Raw genomic sequence first — 22,078 nt, forward strand, 5'->3', positions numbered from 1 at the left:
TCTCAATATATAAACGACACAGATGCTATGTACATTAGGTCATGGACAATTTTAAATATCAGAAGCTATACAAACATCTTTGGGAATTTGTAGCTCGAGTTTCAGCAACTCATTAAAAACAGTTGTTTTGAGCTAGATTTATGCTTTGATGCCCAAGTTCTACAGTTCAAAATTACGCAACTGGAATTCTACATGTACCAAGTACTATTGTATCCAGTTTTCTTTGGCTTCCTGTGTCCCACATTACCGATTATACTACAGAGTACTTTACAAATTCTTGCACTGCCTTGCCGCTCATTAATCCTTTTGAACTCCGACAGCATTCCCAAGCCGAGCACAGCACCCAGAAGACCCCGGCCTTCTTCATCTGCAGCGTTCAGCACCCTCCTTCACTTGTTGTTACTTGTTCGACTCCAGGACGGTCTTGGGGACAGATCAGAAACATCAACACCCTCTAATGTTAAGTTTCAAGAAAGAGCTCATGACATTGATTGATTCAGGCTTTTAATGAAGAACGTTTCCCAACCATACATCTTGCATTTTACAAATGGATCGGCAGAAAGAAGTGGAGAACACGAGGAGGGCAACCGGACAGGAAGGAGTCACTTAGGGGAAGAGAAGAGGGAGCTTGTGAAAAGACGAAGATACAGCAGGAGAGAACTCGTCCTGAAAAAAAATGCACTCGCTTGGAAAAGTATTTTTTCTTTTAGGCACTAGATTACTCTGTACAAAATCTCTCCCTCGAAGCGGAGATTTCACAGGACACCGATTCAGAGAATGAGAAATCACAAGTAAACAAAAACGACGAGCTTGTTTAAATCAGTCTGTGAAATCGGTCATTTTCGCAATCGGTCATGTACACAACCTAGCTCCACCACTCTGCGTCTGCTTCCCCGCCTTGCTCCCCTCCAGCGCTGTACTCCCGCGTGACGGCGCCCAGGGTGTCCAGCGCCTGCAGGAAGTCGTGCGGCTCGCAGCCGTACCGCTGGTACCAGTGCAGGTAGGCGCGGGCACGCAGCATGTCCCGAGCACGCTGGCCCACGCGCTGCAGGAGATCCTCCACACTGCTGTGGTTGGAGCAGACGGTGAGCGAGCGCGAGGAGCGGCTGGGGCTCGGCTCATCCCGGGGGTCTGGAAGCACAAGGCATGTCCCATCACAACCCGAGCAAGCCTCGCGCTCGCACACCGCTGGACAAGAACACCCCATTCCCCATCACTGCAGCGCCTCGAAATTGCTTTAAAATGCACAGTACTTTGCAAAGGTGCTTTTCCTTGAGAGGGACTCTCAGACTCGTTGCCAAATGAAGCACTGCTAATAATAATTAATATTCCAAACCAAATTCCACCTTCTCAAACCAATCATGATCCTAACCCTAAAACTAGCCATTCATTAGTACTAAAATCGGTCCAGGTATATTGCAATGGTTCTGCGCTTTACACAACCATAATCTGATCAATCGCTGCATATCTTCCATGTTTTTTATTTCATTTTGAAAAATATTTCCCACCTCCAGTAATAGGAGTGCTGAACAATTTAAATTTATTACAGGCAAAGACTTATCCAGCCTACAGTGCTAGATTTTTTGTATATCTTTCATAAGAAAACAACCTGCAGTGTTAAAAATTAAATTAGTGCCGTCATTTACAGTAAGAGGAGGTGTGGTTACCTGTCCAAAAGTCAACAGGGAAAGGGTTCCAAGAGACACAGCGGTGGCCGAGTCTCAGTTTTTGTGAAACCGCTGGTGCTGTTGACAGGAAGGAGCCATCCTGGTCACCCCGAGCTACTGCAAGGACAGCTCTGCTGTAGTGCTGTAGGCCCACAGAGGTCAAGGGTCAAACGCAGGTCAGGATGGGGCAGATGGTAGGAGGCAGTGTGTGCTTGTGGGTAGAGCTGAGACGCTGGGAGTGAGGAAGGGAGGCAGCGTACCGAAGGATACAGGCTTCCCCGAGGGAGAGTGGCGAGGCAGAGACTGGAGACTAGAAATTGCCAGGCTGTCCCACGATGCATTCCCTCTGATGTATAAAAACCAAGAAGCAGCCATCACTCCTTGTGGTCTGCAAAGCACACCTGTATTACCATGCATGAGTCACGATAATACTTTATATGCAGCTTTTCAGAGCATTCCGAGTGATACTACTGCACCATTAAGCTGAATTTTGGAATACTGGAGCTGGATTCTGCCACGCACAAACAGGAAGGTTGTCTCAACATCCAAGTGAAGTCAAATATTTCTATGAACATTTTAAATAAAAGTTCAATAAATGTGCTTACCTGCCATTTATTGAAGTGAAAGAAGTTAAAGTACTTTAAGACAGTGTTCATTACTCAAGCCTTTGACATTTTGAAAGAGTTCAGTTTTATCTTTTAAAGATTATAGGTTGTGCATCATTAATCATTAAAGCAGGAATCACTATTTTGTGTACGGACTGGCTAGTGCTCAGGACTATCCTGTGTGGTGAGCCCTACCTGGAGCAGGCCTGGCTGGTGTGCAGAAACTTGGCTGCTGGGAGAGGGCAGACAGACCTCAGCAACTCCCAGGGCTCCAGCCCCAGACTGAGCCCACTGTAGAGAGACAGAATGCACAATACAGAAAGAAGGAAGTGCACAGCACATGAGTTAAAAAATGGTGAACTATAAAACTGGTAAGGGACAGCACAGTGGTTAGCAGTGCTGCCACGCAGGGCTGGGGCCCTGGGTTCAATTCCTGGGGTGCTATCTGTGTGGAGCTTGTATGTTCTCCTCGTGTTCACATGGGTTTCTTCTGGGTGCAGAGACACCCACTGTCCAGAGACAAGCTGATAGGTTAACAGGCTTCTGGAAAAACTGGGCCTTGTGTGGGTGTGTGCGTCTGTGTTTGCATCAGTGTCTGCCCTGTGAGGGACAGTGCAAGGTGTATTCTGCCATGAAACCATTGCTTGCTGCGATAGGCTCCAGCTCCTCCATGACCCTGTATTGTACAGAGCAGTTACAAAATGGAAAATATCAGCATGGAAAATCAGATTTACAATACACACACCAATAGTACTAACCCAGTGCTACATACCCGCACAGCAGAGAGCAATTACACAACCCAATCCTTTTCTCAAACACCATAGATACTGTACATCTGATGCTGCTATAAGAGATTTCTCTATTGTCAAGGTAGCACATCCAGGGTTCATCTCTGTACCAGTAGCCCCCAGCAGGAAAACAGGAACAAGTTTCAATTTAGTCTAAGGGCTCTACTTCCAAATTCTACTACAATCGGATGTTCCTATACACTTGCCTTGCTCAAGGCTTGGGGTTCTCACTCAGGAAGTCGCTAGTAAAAGTTCTTTCCTTATAAAGAGCATAAAACATAAATGAGACATGTCAACAATCATCTTCTTTTGTGTATTGAGTTTCCATAATAATATTCTCAAACTGCTCCATCTGAAGGGAAATCAACCATACACTCCACTGTTCTCAAGAGCAGTACACCTGCTCTGTAATACTGTATGTTTCCCAGTGAGAACAACAATGTTAATGACTATATCCCTGAATGCTTATTTGTGAACACAGATTACGAGAGGTCCGTACATCGGGTCACCTAGGCAACAGAACCCTACTTGTCCGAGCTCTACACTCCGCCTTCATTGCTACTGTGCGTTGTAAACCAAACCAGCACGTACAACTGGCAAACTGATCGACATCAAAGGCAGTGACCGCTCTATTGCCATCTGGAGGTTGATATTCTCAGAGTCTACTATGGCAAGTATAGTGGGCAGTGAACTCAAATTTTGAAAACTGGAAACATTTGGTTTAAAAACTGTCAAAAGCAGTCAGTGTGGGACTAAGGATGAACGAAGAAATGAACCACCAAATCCAAATGTGAAATTAGGGCCCACATGAGGAAACAAAAAGGAGGTGAAGAGCTTCGGAGGCACTTTTGAGAGGCACTTTGCATTCATACATGACTCAGCGGATGTGAGGGGGTCACCAGCTGCTCTGCTGATCATGTGTGCTCTTTGCTAGCGCAGACACTAGGGGTGCTAGCATCCCACCCATACCACCATATGCAAACATTTCCCCACAGTGAAAGCAAAACCCTACATGCTTGACTCCTAGCAGGAAAATTGTACCAGTTTAGGCTTCCTAAGCTCTCTAATAAAGGGTAGAGAGATTAATTCTATCAACATCAGCTCATCTTCTAATGACTTCTACACTCTTCTGTATCTGTATGCAACCCCAGGCATTGCAACCTTTGCCATGTTTAAGGCTTAGTATTCTCACTCCGGAAGTCCATATTGATAGAGCTCAGGGGTTCCCAACCGGGGGTTTGTGAGATTGAGATGGAAATGTCAATGGCAAATTAAATAGTCTCATTAATAAATAAAGTAATAATAAGAAAAACAATGGCAGTAATATTAATATTTTACAAAGTGAAAAGAAGCATGTTAAGAATGTTGCTGTAGCATTTATCTACATTTACTGAAAGGTTTGATTTAGTTAAAATCTCAAGGGGGTACCTGAGGCAAATAATTTAGGTTGAAGGGGTTCAGCTGACAAAAAAACCCAGATATAGCTCTTTAGAAACAGTTTCAACAAAACCCGATAAGACAATACACCTTGATAAAATTCCCCACATCTGCTGCTCTGTGTTGAGACTTCAAACAGTCTACTATGGCAAAACTGCTCCTTTTGAAAGAAGTCCTTTCCTTTCTTCAGCTATTCTACTTCATGAAAGAATCCCTCCTCCACTTAACATTTATGTGTCAAGTGGGCATCTATTGTTCGGGACCCACAGCTGAAAACCGGTCTCCCTCTGCCATCTAATGACCATTTAGGGCAAATGCACCCTTAGGTTTGGCCATCTTGGAGCCAAACTCAGCACTGGGGAAGGAGCTTGAATAACTGTGTCAACCTATCCAGCACAGGGTATTGGCAATACCATGCTGTGTCAATGCCCACACACACACACCACCCCAGCTAGGGAGTATTTAGGGCAGCCGTTAGGCCCACCTGGGACCAACTTATCACTTGGTTCATACTTAGTCCTGGTCACATATCAGGTGAAGCCAGTCAACTGAGTAGTTTGACACTACACTAGATAGACAGGCCAAGCAGCGTGCTGAAGATACAACATGAATGAGACAGAGGAAGTGTTGTTGATGTATCTTTTGCGTCTTGCCAGCCAAATAAATAAACCGACATCTGACTCTAACAGTGTCTGGACAACGTGCGTTTTGCTGGCAGCTCTGGGACACTCGTTCTGTCCATCAGCAGTCTTCTCCCTGATGAGTGTATAGGATATTGGATTTAAACAGCAGACACTGCTTCTTAACCGAGACTGTGCCACTCTTCTCTCCCCATGTCGGCCACCATCCCTGGCCGGTTAACCCGTTACCTTGTGGTGGTAAGACTGCGCACTGGCAGCAGCAGGCCAGCCAGGCAGGAAGCCATGCAGGAGTTCATGGCCGCAAGGGAGGCCTGGGGTGGTAGGCCATGGGCTCTGGCGAGACCTCCACCCTGCAGGGTCAAGGCTTGACTCAGGGCCTCATCATTGTGGAACAGGAGCACGCCATCTGCAGACCTGGAGGGGAGAGAGAAAGACACTGACAACCCAGAATGTGGCCCTGACATTGCATAGGCGGTGCGGGTCGACTGTGCGATGCTTACAGCCAGCAGCCATATCACCCTGCAACTCACAACTACAGTGGGTTGCCAGCTAAGCAGGTATGAGCCTGGTATCTAGATTTATCTGGATGGGAGACCTCCTGGGAGAAACTATGGTGGCTGTTGGAAGAGGTATTAGAGGGGCCAGTAGGGGGCGCTCACCCTGCAGTCTGTGTGGGTCCTAATGCCCCAGTATAGGGACTAAACTGTAAAAAGGCGCCGTCGTTCGAATTAGCCATAAAACCAAGGTCCTGACTCTCTGTGGTCATTAAAAATCCCAGGGTGTTTCTCTAAAAGTGTTGGGGTGTTACCCTGGTGTCCTGGCCAATTGCATTGGCCTTTACCGATCATGGCCTCCTAATAATCCCAATCTATGAACTGGCTTCATTACTGTTCTCCTCCCCACTGACAGCTGATGCATTATGGCTGCTGTCACATCATCCAGGTGGGGGCTGCACATTGGTGGTGGTGGAGGGGAGTCCCCATTACCCGTAAAGCACTTTGAGCGGAGTGTCCAGAAAAGACCTATATAAGTGTAAGCAATTATTATTACTACAGACAGGTAGCACACGTACATTATGAACAAACAGTACCTCTGCAGAGCAGCAAGGCTCAGTAGACTGTTGTAATGCTGCAGGGGGCTCTCCCCATGGTGATGGGGCGCCACAGACACCGACAGGATGTGGCCTGCAGGGTACTGTTCACGGATCTCCTCACACAGGCGGGCACCCAGCCCTGCAAGACAATTCCAACAAAGAGAATTAAGGGAATAGCCACTTTACCGTATTCCTCCTGAGAAGCGATATTTACAGCAGTGGATCTTTGGAGCCCCACTGTTCTAGCACGGCCTCAGTCTTTCCTGCACCACACCCTGTCCAGCAGAAGGCTGGGCCGGACGTTCCTCCAAGATGCAGTGAGGAGCACGGACTCCGAGGCCAGAGGGGGCACCTCTCACGTTCACTCCAGCCCACCTGCGCCTGTGCCTCCGCTCAGGCTGTGGAAGAGCACTGTGCCACAGTAGCAATCCTTCCTCTCCACCTCTCTGCGCACGCTCTCCATCGCCCGCGAGAGCAGGCTGTTCTCCCCCTCAGCCTGGGCACCATGGTACCCTGCCAACACAAGGACAAACGGGCACCGAGATTAACACAGGCAATCAGCTCCCTGCCCTCCTGATGCTCGGACCCTTGGTCATGATCAGTTTGCAAGGAGAAGCAGGCTCAGGCAAGACCGGTATCAAAACATACAGTAGCTATTTGTAGCAGCAGCGTGCAATCAGAAAAGTCAAAGATGGGGGTTCAGCTCGTACAACAGATAAGACATTGAAACAAATTGCAGCGCTGACAGAAGGGCAGATAGACACAGGGCTGTGGAATTTCTTTAAAAATAAAACAGCTGTTCTTAGGGGGGGCAAATATGGGAAAAGTCCATTTGTTCTCTGTCCCTGCTCCACAAAAAGCACACACATTTTTGAACACATTGAATTGATGTTGATTATTCCCCATGAAGATTGTTTCATTTTCATCTAGGCAGAGAAAGCAGCAAACTGCAATTCCCCCCCCCCCCCCCCCCCAATGTCTGGTCTGTTGTACGAGACGAACCACCACCCTGACTTCTTTACCGATTGCACGCTACTGCTACAAATAGCTACTGTATGCGTTTTGATAGCCTACTTCTCCTTTAAAAATAATCATGACAAAGCATCTGAGCAGGCCTGAAACACTGCTTTCATCAACTGTGCAGGGCACGGATTACTGCTACCAGCAGCAGTATCATTACAGGCATGAGATTTTCTTTTTTTTTTATTACCCTGAGATCCTAGAACTGAGGAACCTAACCTGGACACAGCTCATACTAGATCTGTGGACCAATCCATTATCCAAAAGCTACTTATTGCTGGTAGGAGCTGAGGCAGCCCAGGACTTATTAAAGAAGCCCAGGGCACAAGGCAGGAGTGGGGCCGCTGTCATCTCCCTTTGAGATCTTCAACTTATGGTCCTCTGAGCCCAAGTCCAAAGTTCCCAGTATGCCATGCGGTCTCCATGCTGGTGGTGGCATAAGAACTGAAGTCTCTCTGTCTTAATCAGATCAACAATCTTAATACCAATGGTTTTTACAATAATGTACACCCTGGCACCTGTGTATTATTTCTTGCACTTGTTCCTTCAAAGGGCCAAAAAAAGTACAATAATAAAGCAGCATCACAATCCTGCCCTCCCTGCTCCAAGTACAGCAGTCTGATCTCTCACCATATGCCCAATTACTGCCCCGGCCACCTTGTCCTGCAATGATGTTTGATTCCCTGAGGCTCCTGAAATGACAACAGGACACAGCTATGTAGCACCTTTCACAATGTGGCCATCACTTGGCACTGAACAGGCTGCGGGGGTCACCGAGATGCTGCAGACCAGGTGTGCCTCGAGGAGGGAGGTGTCAGATTCTATTCTCGCCAGGCTCGTCTGCAGAGAGCTGTACAGGTCTGTGGATTACTCTACCTGCCACAGCTGGAGCAGTGCAAGCAGCGAGAGGCCACCCTGGAGCCGACAGTGTCCTAACAAGGTTCAGTATGAGCCTTGAGGGAGCTGAACGGCCACTTTTGTTTTCAGAGGCCTGTCACTTTTCCATTGACTTTTCTTTTTAAAAAAGGGGTAAAGAAAAAGATGACCAGTTACATATTTTCTTGGATTCCCTGTGCATGTAGGGTCAGAGACATCTGGACCCGAAGAGCTACTGGGGTCCAAGGTATCGGCAGATTCACCCAGCGCATGATAGCTCCCCCCCCCCCCCCCCGAGAGACATCTAAAGTAGCTCCCTGGTTAACAAATTGATGGAGGGTTTCACAAAGCCACAGCACAGTTCAGCAAGGCTTTGAAACGACTTTTAATTGGTTATGGAAAAGGCCATTTCCAGAGACCAAAAAGGAATGCACAGAAGTGCATTTGCCTTTAATGTTCTGCACTCATACATTTTCGAGCAGCTTTTATACTTTAGACCAGGATTCCCAACCAGGGGTTCATGAACCCCCTAGGGGTTTGTGACAGTACTGCAGGGGGTTAGGGAGTTCGTAATGGAAATGTCAACCAAATTAAATCGTCCTATTAATAAATAACAATGTAATAATAGGAAAAAGAAAAACAACAGTAGTAATATTAATATTTTACAAAGTGAAAGGAAGCATGTTAAGAAGGTCGCTGTAGCATTTATTGAAAGGTGTGATTTAGTTAAAATCTCAAGGGGGTACTTGAAGCAAATAATTTAATAAAATATTCCCATGTATAGTACTAGGATTATTTCTGACAATAGTTATCCCTGCCTTCCAGATACTCCGAAACGTCATGTACTCTCTCTGTAAATATAACAGGTGTCTACCTGTCTATCAGAGCTCACAAATCAAGTTCTACAGTGAGGAAAGGAGACTCAGGAGGAGTGGACAGGGGCAGCCTGCCATCACTCCAGGGCTGATGGAAACGGAGGTCACGGACATCCGACTGTTAGCAGTTGATTCAAGCACAAGTGAGCCGAGCCCTGACCTGCCCCTTTTTAAAAAAAAATCAGCTATTTATTCATTCATGTCACAGCCCAGCCTTGAATTATCCTAGGAAAATCTCCACCTCATCAGTTTTAGCTGAGCCCGGGCAGCTCTGGCGAGGAGGGAGGACTGACTCACCCGCTTTTCACCAGCTTCTGGGTCCTGCGCAGGACCTTGGGTTCACTGTCCACACACACCGCGGCCAGCGATCCATCACTGCTGCAGAACGGGTACCTGCAGGTGTTCGAGTGTTTGACACACAGCACATTGAGAGGGCTTATAAAGCACACTACTGGACACTGGTCATCTCACCACCCTCTGGTATGTGCTGTTACCGAGTGCACAGTTTTCCCACTACTGCAATTTTATAGGTAAAACAGCTGTACGTTTAACACTCGTCAAAGCTAGAACCTTTCTCCTCCACTTTCACTAATGTAAAGCATTATCGGCATAAAACAGGAACAAGTTAAGGTTAATTCCATGCTGAAAGTAGAAAGAGGAAACATTGTGGCACACCAGAAGAAGGCTCTACAGCCAAAAGACATTTCTTCCCAACTACTTTTCAATGTAGAATTAACCTTTACTTGTTCCTTGGCATCTATTGTGTGCCGAACCAGCTCCCCACTCGAACATAAACACATCTAACCATCACTGTAGTACATAACTGGGTGGACAAGTGGCAAAGAGGCTGGCATTGCTGCCTTGCAGCGCAGGTGGCCCTGGGTTCAATGCCCAAGGGTGCTATCTGGGTGGGGTTTGTATGTTCTTCCCAAGTAAGCATGGGTTTCCTCCCGAAGTCTAAAGACATGCTGGTAGGTTAATTGGCCTGGTCCAAGTGTGTACCTGTCTGCGTCTGCATGTGCCCTGGTATACCAGATACACTGGTATCTTGCCTTGTACCGTTACTTCCCAGGATATTCTCTGGCTTTCCCCCAGGACGTTGTACTGCATGAGCAGATTTAAAAAAATGGAAGGACAATTAGACAACACAAGCTAGTTGAGAGAAACGGAAAGAAAAAAGGGAATGTCTTCGATAAGGAGAGACAGCTGGAATTGGGACAGGAGAAAGGGAAATAGGAAGCAAAGGATGAAAGAGAGACACAGCCAGGAGATGGAAATGAGCTGTAAGCTCACCTGTCCTTGCTGGGCCTCTCAGAAACCCATCTCCACCACTCCAGGCCCAACTGGTTTCCGCACTGACCCACATGGAGCCACACAGCAGACATGCCTCTTCACAAGCCTCAGCCTGTGAGGACTGGGAGACAGATATGATGAAATACCAACAGGAATCAGATCTGCTGTTGTGGACACAGGAACTGACAGCAATAGCTAACAGCTCCATAAACTGAGTTGGCAAATCAAAGATGGAACTATCAATGGTTAGGATAACTCAAGTTTGAGCAAACTGCAAGTTCTTGTAAGTAAGCCACCACCCAAAGAGATATTTTAGGAGGCTTTTAAGCGTCTAATTTTGGCAAACCAAGAAATTCTTAGCATGTATTCTGTCTCCCCAACTTGGACTCGCCAATTTACAAATTATCACCTATTGCGACATCTATACCAACACTATCACATCCTTATCCTAAACTATCATTACCCGCTGTCGAGACAAAGAGTCAAGTTGTTTTTAAATTTAGTCGTGTAAACGGCGATCGAAAATATGACTTTATAGAAAACTGATCCTAGTTGAAAAGGTATACGCTCCAAATTAAACACGATCATGTATAATCAGCTCGTAATACAGCAAAGAGAAAAACGTTTTCAAACTTCATACACAACGGGAACTTCTGAACTCTTTAACATTGTCATACCACTACACTTGTTCATGACGGTGTTTATCAATCTCCAGCTTTTACTTTATAATGAAGCTCCAACCCTTATTAACAAAACTACTTACTGTACAGCTACGTAAAATACTGGACATGCAGGTTTGTTTATCTTAGTAACGACAACGCCGGCGGCCTACATACCTGAATGTTGCCTTTTTTTTTGCCAGATAGATTAAAAAATAAAGTTGGAATATATCAGGTACATTCATTTAATCCTTCTGAGCACAAACACTCAATGCATTATCGTAGTCTGAGACGTGAACCACGTTTTTTTTTATCGCAGGGTGATGGCTTTATACCATGTTACAGATTAGGGGGAGGGTGTTTTTCAGCTCTGATTGTCGGGTAGGAAGTTATATTCTTTCAGTTTCCGTTTCACAGGGAGACGCAGAAAAAAGGAGAAAAAGAGTGAATTGAAAAAAAAATCACCAGCGTGTCTTTCCTTTGGACCTTCTGCGTGACTTTGAAGACAAGCAATTTATTCACTAAAATCTAAAAACAACAAGAAGAATAATTACATTATGCTGGCGGTAGCAGATTTTTATAAATAATAGAATATAAAGCGCTGTTTAAGCATTTGTGCTCTTTTAAAGAGGAAAGCTTTTGGCAAGAATAACATTCCTGCTCTGTTCTCTGCACACACGGCCGGACCCCCCTTTTTCTGCCCTGATGTAACAACTCGACCTGTGGAAAGAGTGCCGATCTCGTCATGGCGTGAGGTTGTCCAGGGAGGAGAGGAGGAGCTGCCGCGGGTAAATTCTATCAAATTGGGGGAAAATAAAAATACACACACCCAGGGACGATAAATTGTCAAGTGTCGGAAATATCCGTATTGCTTATTTTTTTCGGAAAAAAAGGAATGTATCGGGTTTAACCCGCATGGTTGCATTAACCCCAGTGGCCAGGATCAGAGTGTTCCGTTTGTTTGATGTGCCTTTGAGCAGCCTGTTTGGTTGGGGAAATCGGGATTACTGGATGTTTTTAAGACAAGAGAAGGAGTTCTTTGCAGTCGGCGGAGAACATGGGGGACTTTTATGACCCGGAGCACCCGACAGAGTGAGTATTTGTTGTAAAACGTTGGATTTGCAAGTTTTTCCTCTTCCTCTTAAGGTGCCTACTGTTCTGATATTTATACTCTGGATTGACTGTTTCATCAGCGCACACACCAACACTCCTCTCTGACATGAAAGTCAGACATGGCCGGTTAACAAGAGCCTCCCCAGTTACTGTTATATTTTATGATGACAGTTTGCTGGGGCTGCCAAAAAATAGTAAAACACACATATTAACAAGGTGGGTCTGTTAATCGTGCCGTGGTGGTTGCAGTGTGCAATGTACAGTGATGGAAGAAAGGAGCGGGTGAGTACTGAAGCACACACTTCAGCGTCTTTCCCACGAACACCCAAGATAATAACGCGCTCCATTGTCGTAAAAAAACAAACGTCTGGGGTTAACTTCTCATTTTCACTGTGTGGATCAGGAGTGAAGGGTTAATTTTCAACAAGAAGGATGCTTTTGGCGGGCCATGTTGCTAGGAATCCCCAGCTCAAGGCAGGAGGTACAGGCTGACAACAGGCCTCTATCGTAGGCCCCGGATCCACGATGTAAATTATGACCCATCCCCTTTTAAATGACGTCTTGTGTCGGCTACCCGGGGCCAGGAACTCCTTTCTCATGACCAGACACTTCTTGCTTGTCACCATCCCTGGAAGGACTCGGATGAATACATTGTTTCTATGAAATATAAAAGGACGGACATGAGAAAGTCCTCGGTGTTTAATCATGCGATTTTTTAATTGTTAGGTATCCAAGGTTAGTTTGCTGGTCCACGTTAGAGCAGTAGATGCAAGATTAGAAATCAGCTTGTGATTGCCAAAAATAAGGTAATTTTCAAAAAAGGACATTAAATGTGGCTAGCTATACATGTGCATTATATTAAATTTAATGCCACACGACTTCAAGAGCGCTTTCCGTCAGTGAATATATCATGTTCTAGTCTGTGATATGAAGCGGGAGCACTGTGCTTGGTTAATGGCTTCTTTGCCCGTACAAAAAAAAACAACTCACTAATGACAAAGAAACAATAGATCATCGCAGAAAAGGCTTTGCCTTAAGTGAGAAGTTTCCCAAAGAAGAAAAAACAACGACGGCTCATGTCACATGTAATGAAGTGGCTGACTCATTAATAAGGTTCGTAGACACCCCCTCCCCCGCTTTTTGAGGAGTTTGCATTTTTTTCCCTCTTTGCTGGCGGCAGGGGTATACAAATATCAGCCATTGCTGCCCTTGGCTTCGCAATAACTCGTGTGACACCACACTGTTCAACGTAGCAGTAAAGAACAGCACACCAGTCTTGTCTTGGCCGTGTGCTGTTTCTAGTTACAACAATCATCAGAATGAAAACACCTTAACGTACCACCGCTTCGATTCAGCCACAGAAAACTCTCCCCTATTCGAAGTTTTCGGAGTGTTCAGAACATTATGGCAAAGACCATGATTACGTAACATGACTGTTCGCCTTTTTTAAAAAAGTGTTTTTAATTCCAAATTCAAAACCAGCTCTGGCGGGAAATGTTAATGTGTAAATATCGTATCCTAAAAAAACCCCATAGTACTTGCAAGTTTTGTCCTTGAATTTTTAGGCCTGTTTTAGGGTTCGGAGACTTCGTTCTTGGCCTACAGCGTTTTACATAGTAAGGTTCGGATAAGCGCGAAAACTGACTGCCAAAGTATATAGAACAATCATTTATTTTCGAAGAGTTAGGTCTCAGTTTGGTGACTAAGTGCTTTTGCTTCAAGGTTTATCTGGGTGTACTTATGTGGTACTTTCACAGTATTTTGCCTGGGGTTTCCTGTAAAACCAAGAAAATGCAACAGTATTGAAGTATTTAAATCCTGTCCCCATTATTAAATTACACTATAGTGTAAATACGTGAATATATACATAACGATACCTGGGTATATGACTTTAGTTCACTGGAGGATAACACGGCTGCGTCTTTGCCCATGTCTCCTTTTAGAGAGCCAGAGGGAAAGCAGACCGCTGGTTGAGCTGGCTTTAAAGCGTGTTTTCTCAAGAAAAGTTGTGCAAATTACTCTTTTGGCGAAATGCACTTACTATATTTTGCCCCCTGTTCTCTCAGTCTGAAGGTATATAAGAGGTTCAGAGGGTATCCTGGTTAATATTTCATTTATTTAACCATACTAATTATTTGCTAAATGTGAGGATTTTGTGTTTTGAGCGTGGTAATGTCATTGTAAGACCCACCAGTCTGTGCTTGTGCCCATAGTAGTATGTACAACTTTCTGTGATTAAAAGGTTATTTACAAAATGATTTTCTTCTATTTAATGTTTCTGAAATTAAATGGCAGCCTCGCGGCGATTCCTGTGAGCTCATGCATCTATAGCAAATGTCCCATTTAGTATAGATTTGTTTACCTGAGTTTCATAATCATTCACCCACACATTTCTAGTAAGAGGTCCAAAGCCCTAACCACTACTTCACACACTGCTGCCCCTAATGTTTAAGCAGGACAGCGGACTCCTTTGAGCAGGAGCTGTGAAATGCGCTCATAAATTCAAGCTCAGGGCTGCCCAATAAACTGTTTGTTGAGCACATTCATTGGACTTTGTAATATCCAATCTCTTCGTTATTTCCTTAATTGGTTCATGTCTTGTATTGCAGCCGTTTTCTATTTCCGTGTTTTGGTTGGAGAGTAGGCAAGGTTTGTTCATTCTGCACTCATATTGTTACACACAGTGTCCCTGTCACCTTCGGGACCTGCAGTTAGCAAATTGATCTCGGGAAATCCTTTCGATTGTAAGCCACATCTTGCTGTGGTCTTCTGCCTTTGATTGAATCGGTTTAATGGAGGTCATGTGCGGTTCAGAGAATTCTGAGTTTCTTGCACTTCGAGAGGACATAACTCAAAATGGCAGACTGTAGTTTAGGGCCCTATGTATCCTGGTATTATTGAGAGAAATTACGTTCAAAATGTAGATATGTAGTGTTTGAAATCATCTGTACTGTGTTTCCACTTTGTCCATCTGAACAGCAAGATAATGACAGAGGATCAGGTTTGGTGTAGTTTGTGTCATATCCTTTTAAAGCATGTTATCATTGTCAAAATTATCACTCTACTCCAGTCCTTGAAGGTGTCACGGTGTACATTGTTATAGAAACGCAGAAACTGTCACACAGCTCAACAACTATTACGAGGCAATCAGTAATTGTACCTGGCAGTCTTGGGCAGCTGAAGTCTTTCATGCTGTTTTCCAAGATCGCTTTTTGCCACTCTGATCAGCACTTGAACATTTGTGGTGTGCAGCTCTAGGAAACCTTTTCAGAAGGGCAACTGTGCCAGGTCTCCAGAGCAGTGACTTTGTTACAAAGTTAGAAAGCATTCGGAGAGTGAATAGCTATTCTTGCCAGCATGCTAGCCCATTAGAGGCTTAGTGATCAAAGAATCTGATAAGTACAGTTTTTTGAAGGTCTTTGACGATGAGTTTCCACGGTAAGGCACAGCCTCTTTATTTTTTCCCCTCCACACGCCCACGGCTATACTTGGTAAGATCTGAATTCCCAACTGTATCCGATATTTTCCGTTTCCATGTGCGCGATTTGCTCCTGGTCTTTTGGCCTAGCCTGCAAAGGGGGTTTGCTGGAGTTTTAGCTTGTCAGTCCGTTTTTGTGAACTTCCCCAAAGTCGTGCTTTGTTCTTGCAGCCTGACAGTGTTAGATTTGAACCCTTCTGGGTGTAGCCTGCCTGTCAGTCCTGGAATTGCGGTCTTCACTCCTCTGGGTGATTTTCCGGTGCAACCGCACAATACAACGTTCAATACAGAGAGAAGAATGTGCCATTTTGGGAAACAGCCCAGCCGTGCACGTTAGCAGCCATGGCTAGCTGTCGTACTTCATCCAGCGCAAAGCTGTCTTTTCTTTAGTCTAGAGCTGATCAGAAGAGTGCAATAGCTAGATTGTACGCTGACATCTATGAGAGAGGTTATAGATGTATTGATAATATTGGTAATAAAAGCTGGGGCTTTTTTCCAGCGTGCACTTAATCGCATTCAGTCATGCTCGTCTCAAGATCATGTCAAGGTGAGGTCAGGACTGAAGAATTAAACTAGTAATAAGGCTTAAAATGAATTCAAGTACAGTGGACCATCTGCGGACTTCTGAACTTAACTAGGTCTATGATGTCTGAACTTAACTTAGGTCTGTATACCTTAATTTACATGCCTGTTAGTCCACCTCTTAGATCAGAGCTAGGACCATTACATGCAGTTCAGTTGTAATAGTCACCATCCTGTGCTCATGTGATGATCACACACGTTACAGTGATATTGCTTGCTAATGAGATGTGTGGAATGAGGACAGCGGCCTGTCTCCCCCATAGACGGAAGCATTAAGTGGTGCTGTTTCTCCAGAGTCCTGGTGATCAGCTTTTGAAAGTTGTCTGCAGTTCTTGTAGTCTTGTTTTCATTTTCAGGGCTGCCCTAAGCTCAGTCTGAGGCACAAGTTCTCTGGAAGCGCCTAACGTCTTGAGAATTTTGTTCCAGCTCATCTGTGACATAGCTGGCCTAATTAACTATAATAATTGAATGCTTCTTACCCATCTCTGAAGTGTTTTATAGATAGTTGTATCTTTAAAGAAGTAAGTGTTTTAGGCTAAATCATTTCAAGTAAAATCTTGTATACTTCTAAGAAGATAATCACGTTCATTGTTTGACTTCTCTGATTGGAGCAAGAACTCAGAAGTCACTAGGGCTTGCAGGAACATATGGTCCACAGAATCCTGTTTTCATCTGGGCATGTATTTGTCTAGTGCCATTTTAAATCTATGGCTTTTTGGTATCATTTGTCCATATGCATGCATCTAGTTTCAGAAAACAAACGTCTGGATATTTGGCTAAGTACTTCTCGTTTTTTTCAACACAATACTTCTGAAGAAAGCCAAAAGTGGCATTGTCTAAAAATCGCATTTATTTTTAGAAGAGATTACATTTCTGTTTCATTAACTGGAGACATGTAAGGTGACTTGAATATTGTCCCTTTTTCTCCCAGCAGGCATTTATTGCTCAGCATTTAGATGTCCTGCTATGGACCAGATAGAGGCACTGGAGTGGTCTGCTGTGTGTCTACCTGTAGAAACCAGTTAGCTCTGTGCCGCAGCTCTGTTCGTGAAAAGTTGAAATCCATGTGCCTTGATGCTCTTTGTTCTTGCACATAACTTGACCCACAGCGCAGGCTGAGACCCAGGTGTCACCATGGGATTCGAGTATTCTGTTAAAATCACGATGTAGCATATCGTGTGCTAGCGATACTCTTGAGGTTTGATAAAGTGAATTTATATGTTTTCGCAGTGTTGTGGCTTGCCTTGCTAGTCCTTCCCAATACTTTCCTGCTACCTTTATTGCCATTTAGGATAAGAACTATTTAATAGTTTGTGGCCTATAGTTTAATTACAGACGGATTTTGTTTGTCGATGGTGTTAATCATGAACACAATTTTACACATTTTTGAGTTAATCGGATTTACTATTAAAGTATAATGGATTAATGGATACTTTTTTTAGGTAAACCCTTTCACTGTGAGCACAATCGCAAAGCAATTTTGAGGGTCATGCTAACACAGGACAGTAAAAACTGATTTTGCTCAAAGAAATGGATGAATATAAAATACCACCTGTGACCTTTTCAGTAATAAGAGAGCAGCTGGAATGAAAAGAAATGCATTTCTTCCTTACAGTTGTTGCTGCATGACAGTCCTAAGGGGTGACCATTAAGTTTTTGGTTTTATATTAAGCTCAAGACTTAAATGATCATATCCACCATTATTTGCAACAGCAATGTAGTCACACCCAGCCCTGTCATTCAAGTTGGGATTTGGGGCTTTTCTAAGAGTCTAGCTTGAAGGACATCTTAGTGGGATCTACTAGTAATGTCTTCTTCAAAACATGAGTCTCTCATTCACCTTTGACTTTCAGGGTCATGTACATACAGTAGTGAAATAGATCTTTCCTCTTTTTCTGGTTTCATAAACGCTACTGAGCAGTTGACTCATCATGATCGTAAATCCAGGGTTTCCCTTTGGATAACAGTCTGCACGGTGATTCCTAACTAATGATTGGAATCATTAGGTCTTTGAGGACTGGGTGGGGGATGATTCTGTCAGCCACCCCACTTAGGTGGTGGATAGAGGTGTATTGAGCAGTAGGTTGAGCTGTGCCTTGTTTAACCGTTGACTAATACTGTGTACTTCAAGTTTGTTTTATTATTCTGAGTCACTCTGCTTAGAGAATCATGAAGTTAATATATTGAGGATTTTTATCATTTGTACAGGGCTAAGAGATCATGTGATCGTAGTGACACTGAAAGATAGTAAAAAAAGAACACTGGATGTTCACTATAAAGAGAGATCGGTGAGAAAGTCTTTGAATGGGCAGGAAATGTGATTGCATAACAGAAATCGGAGCAAGCTTTTGCAGTCTTCTCCGTCTCACTGTTTCACTTTTCTCTTGCTTTCTTCACTCCCCACACCTGCTTTGTCTTTCCGGCAGACCCCGGGCACTCTCTGCAGTCGCCTCTAACTGTGGTCGTGAAAGATTGCACGATGAGGAATGAAGATGGGTAGAAAAACCACAGCGTTTTTTTTAACAACGCTTACCATCTCTTTAGGGTCTACACTCAAATATGAATGCCTCCTTGACTTAAGTCAGAGGCCCTCTGGCCCGTGAGAAGCTCAGTCTCTGGGGTTCTGGGCTTGATTGTACCCTGAGTTACCTTCCGTGTGGAGTTTGTATGCTCTACCCCACGATCGTGTGACATTTTGCCAGGTGCTTCGGTTTTCTTCCACTTTCCAAAAATCTGCCGACTAGGATATTTGGTCTCGCCAGATTTTCCCTGGGGTGTACTGATGTCCTCTCCAGCGTGTCCAGTCTGAAAGCACGCCTTCAGAATAGGCTTCTGGTTGCCAAAAATCAAGCAGCCTTCTGACCGTGGATGGATGGAAGCAAATGTGAACAGAGTATGGAGTAAGGCTTAGCGATTACAAAATGACAGCGATGCAATGTGGAACTCTTCTAACTTCTGTCCTGTGTCTTTAGCCCCTGAACAGCCTTGACCGTGGTACAGGCAAATCCGAGGACCTTCTCAGTGTATTTCACCAGGTCTTCGTGTTTGGCTTGTGATGCTGCAACATGAGAGTGTTGCCTACATACTGCTGAATTTGGCCTCGGCCAAAGCAAAAAAATAATTCAACTTCTCCTCCAAACACTCAATTATAAGCTGCCAGCTCATTCTTGGCCATAGTCAATCCCACGTTCTTTATTCTAACCAGTGTAAACATGCAGACCAGTGGCAGTCCTGATTTATGGTTATTGCAGCAAGTGGACTGAGGTTTTGATGTAAGCGGTACTTTAGTCTGCTTACAGGAAAGATTTAAAATATATGGTACCACACAGGGTCCCGCACAGCCCTCCATTCCAGATATTGTGAAATAAGCAGGTCGTTGTATTAAAACCCTTTTTGACCGTTTTCTCTCGTCTTGTGTGCAGTAATGGCTTACCTAGCACCATAACCATTTGAATCTCAGCCTACATCCACCTCAGCGATTGGGGTGTCCACACTTGCTAATTGTTTCATGACAAAAGTCGCCCTGACACGTTTTTAGCCACCAGTGTGGCTACTTTATGTAATCATCCCGATGGAGAAGAAGGCAGTGGGGCTGAAACGTACACAGGGGGCAGTGAGCCCGCCATGACACTCTTCCGCACAGCTGTCTCGGCTGCAGTGAGCCGCCCTGCTGCAGGGGGGTGTGGCAGTGAGGGGAGGGGGGGCCCCCCAGGGGCCAGTGCAGGTGCTGTTAACTGGAGCAGTGTTTCTTTAATCCTGTCAGGTGTGACATCACCTCGGAGAGCTCGCTGCTCTGAGCTGGTTTGCGCCCGGCCAGCAGCAGCAGCAGCAGCGCACAGCGCACAGCGGCACCGGGCCGTAACCCCAGACCAGCTGTAAATGGATACGCTTGTGGAGACGGAGATCAGGTACTCTCGCTTGCTGCACCCCACGGGGACACCGCGCAATAGAGACTGCACACTGACACGGCCTGGCTCGGGCTCCCTGACAAACCCCACTCGGGCTCCGTGCACTGAGAGTGGCGCGGCAAAGTGTAGCGCAGATTTGCATAAAGCTCATGTAGCATGACATTTAACACAGAGCTGAACACTACTAGTCTTATTGCGGGTACAGGCCTTCAAACTTGTAATTGTCAAAGCAGGATTCTCATGGTTAGGTTTTAATTGAAGCTGCAAAGGAACAAGTTGAGGTTAATTAGAGCTGAATTCTGTGCTGAAAAAGAGCACAGCATCACTTGTTGTGTGAGGAAAAACTCACATTTTTCCTGCAGCACATGCATTCAGGCAGCTTCTCTGCTGTTCAGTAGGCTGATGTAGCATTAGTCACTTTGCATGCCGGTCATTTGTGACTGCATATCTCTTGAAAACACAATTTCAAGGGACTGAAAAGACTTCACCCTCCCAAACTAACACCCATGTGTTGTACTGTAACGACTCAAGAAGACTTATTTATCTCTGTATCTCTTCTAGAGGTGTTCTTTTCAGTCTTAAAAAGGCTTTGTTTACAAATCATAAACTGTAGTACAGAGTGTAGTAATCTGTAATGGGTACAAACTGTAGTAATCATTTACCGTAGTACAGAGTTGAGGCTAAAGAAAAATGTGCCCTATATTTACTTAAGCTGGAAAGTAAAACTGGTAGTTTTTTTCAGAATTTCTTAAGTCTTATCGGTCACTCTGAGTCAACTTGATTCTGAAGACTGGGAATACCTGTAACAAACTGATCGGTTAAGCAAGTATTGTGCTCAGTTTAGGGAACTCTCTTCCTGCTTTGAGTTTCGTTTTGCATTGCTTTTAATTTCATTGAACAATTTGCAGTTCATCACAATTCATCGGTTGAATCGTTTCAAGAATGTAGAAACAGTCGGTATATTTGTTACCTATAAAATTTGCTGGGTTGGGCCTCTCCAGGAATAGGGTTGGAAATCCCAGCCTAATGTCAGCCATCCATTTATTTAAAGTGCTTTCCTGGCAAGGGTCATAGGGTTTTAAGGGTCACTTAAAAACGTTCTTTGACTGTTATGGGCATGTGAAGCCGTTGTTCTTTGACATAGTTACTTTCAAGGGTTAGTGCGTTTTTATTTTCCTTGAGCTGTGACAATCATGACTTTTAACAGTCACCGTTAACAATACTCTGTTAATACTCTGTACAGACTAAAGCGTTGTTTTTTAACTGGGTAAGATGCAACTCAAATTACAAGCTGATACCCTTTCATGTGTGTTCATCACTGGCTATATACTATCATCCATCCATCCATCCATTTTCTAACCCTTTCATCCAATTCAGGCCTGTCCCTGCCAGCAATGGGCACAAGGCAGGATACACCCTGGAGGGGATGCCAGTCCATCACAGCGCACACATAGACACAGGCAGACGCACACGCTCGATCTGGGCCAGTTTTCCCAAGAAGCTCATCGACCCACCAGGATGTATTTGGATGGCAGGAGGAAACCCATGCAAACACAGGGAGGACGTAGAAAGTCCACACAGATAGCACCGCTGGAATTGAACCCAGGGCACCACTGCTGCAAGGCTGCAATGCTAACTGCCGCTGCACCACCTTCTTATACTGTCAAAAAGACTCAAAAAGCCTGAGCATTCTCTGCAGTTTTCACACATGCTTATTTCTCAAGTATCTGCAGCAGTGGTAGAGAGATGTATCAGGAAGTAAGGTCTGTTAAAACACTATGATCAATACTACTGATTAAAGCAGTATACATTGTTAACATCTCTTGTGGTTGTTAGTGCCTGCCCCAGCATTTCTTATTAAATTGTTGATCCATACCTGGAATGAGCAAATGTTCAGATTACATGAAGTCACAGCATTTTGTTCTTGGGAAGTATTTCAAAACAGACCTATCCTTAATTTGCATGTGTATTGATAGGCAGTTAAAAACATGACATATGAACTATATCTGTATATGCACTATTAGCACTGACTTTTCAAATTCC

At 44.6% G+C, this 22,078-nt stretch overlaps 2 protein-coding genes across 4 annotated transcripts in view; one reads left to right on the top strand and one right to left on the bottom strand.

Moving 5' to 3' along the window:
- Positions 1 to 493: 493 nt before the first annotated feature.
- On the bottom strand, positions 494 to 11,339 carry LOC148822798 (uncharacterized). Its single transcript, XM_088929176.1, has 11 exons — positions 11,132 to 11,339; positions 10,296 to 10,416; positions 9,300 to 9,395; positions 7,882 to 7,943; positions 6,607 to 6,744; positions 6,229 to 6,370; positions 5,367 to 5,552; positions 2,468 to 2,563; positions 1,938 to 2,013; positions 1,668 to 1,809; positions 494 to 1,131 (listed from the first exon to the last, which is right to left on the bottom strand). The coding sequence occupies exons 2-11, from the start codon at positions 10,385 to 10,387 to the stop codon at positions 866 to 868; spliced, it is 1,296 nt and encodes a 431-aa protein (XP_088785302.1). The 5' UTR covers positions 10,388 to 10,416; positions 11,132 to 11,339; the 3' UTR covers positions 494 to 865.
- Positions 11,340 to 11,699: 360 nt separating this feature from the next.
- setd2 (SET domain containing 2, histone lysine methyltransferase) overlaps positions 11,700 to 22,078 on the top strand; it is a 60,837-nt gene continuing 50,458 nt past the window's right edge. Inside the window, exons 1-2 of one of the 3 annotated variants that reach the window (XM_088929175.1) lie at positions 11,700 to 11,742; positions 19,891 to 20,035. In XM_088929175.1, the coding sequence (XP_088785301.1) occupies positions 20,007 to 20,035 (29 nt within the window). In that variant the 5' untranslated portion in view covers positions 11,700 to 11,742; positions 19,891 to 20,006. Of the gene's footprint in view, positions 11,743 to 11,947; positions 12,047 to 19,890; positions 20,036 to 22,078 lie in introns of those variants that run through there. The other 2 variants (XM_088929174.1, XM_088929172.1) reach the window with 2 other exon arrangements.

Source organism: Atractosteus spatula, chromosome 12, assembly GCF_055471065.1.
Source record: "Atractosteus spatula isolate fAtrSpa1 chromosome 12, fAtrSpa1.hap1, whole genome shotgun sequence".
NCBI classification, from domain to species: Eukaryota; Metazoa; Chordata; class Actinopteri; order Semionotiformes; family Lepisosteidae; genus Atractosteus; species Atractosteus spatula.

What these genes read in the sequence shown, in the direction of transcription:
- LOC148822798 (XM_088929176.1), bottom strand. Translation starts at nt 10,387, where the DNA reads ATGTCTGCTGTGTGGCTCCATGTGGGTCAGTGCGGAAACCAGTTGGGC. An exon ending in GAGAGGCCCAGCAAGGACAG is followed by an intron (nt 9,396 to 10,295) that starts GTGAGCTTACAG and finishes GAACACCTGCAG; the next exon opens with GTACCCGTTCTGCAGCAGTG. An exon ending in CCCTGTTGACTTTTGGACAG is followed by an intron (nt 1,132 to 1,667) that starts GTAACCACACCT and finishes TTGTGCTTCCAG; the next exon opens with ACCCCCGGGATGAGCCGAGC.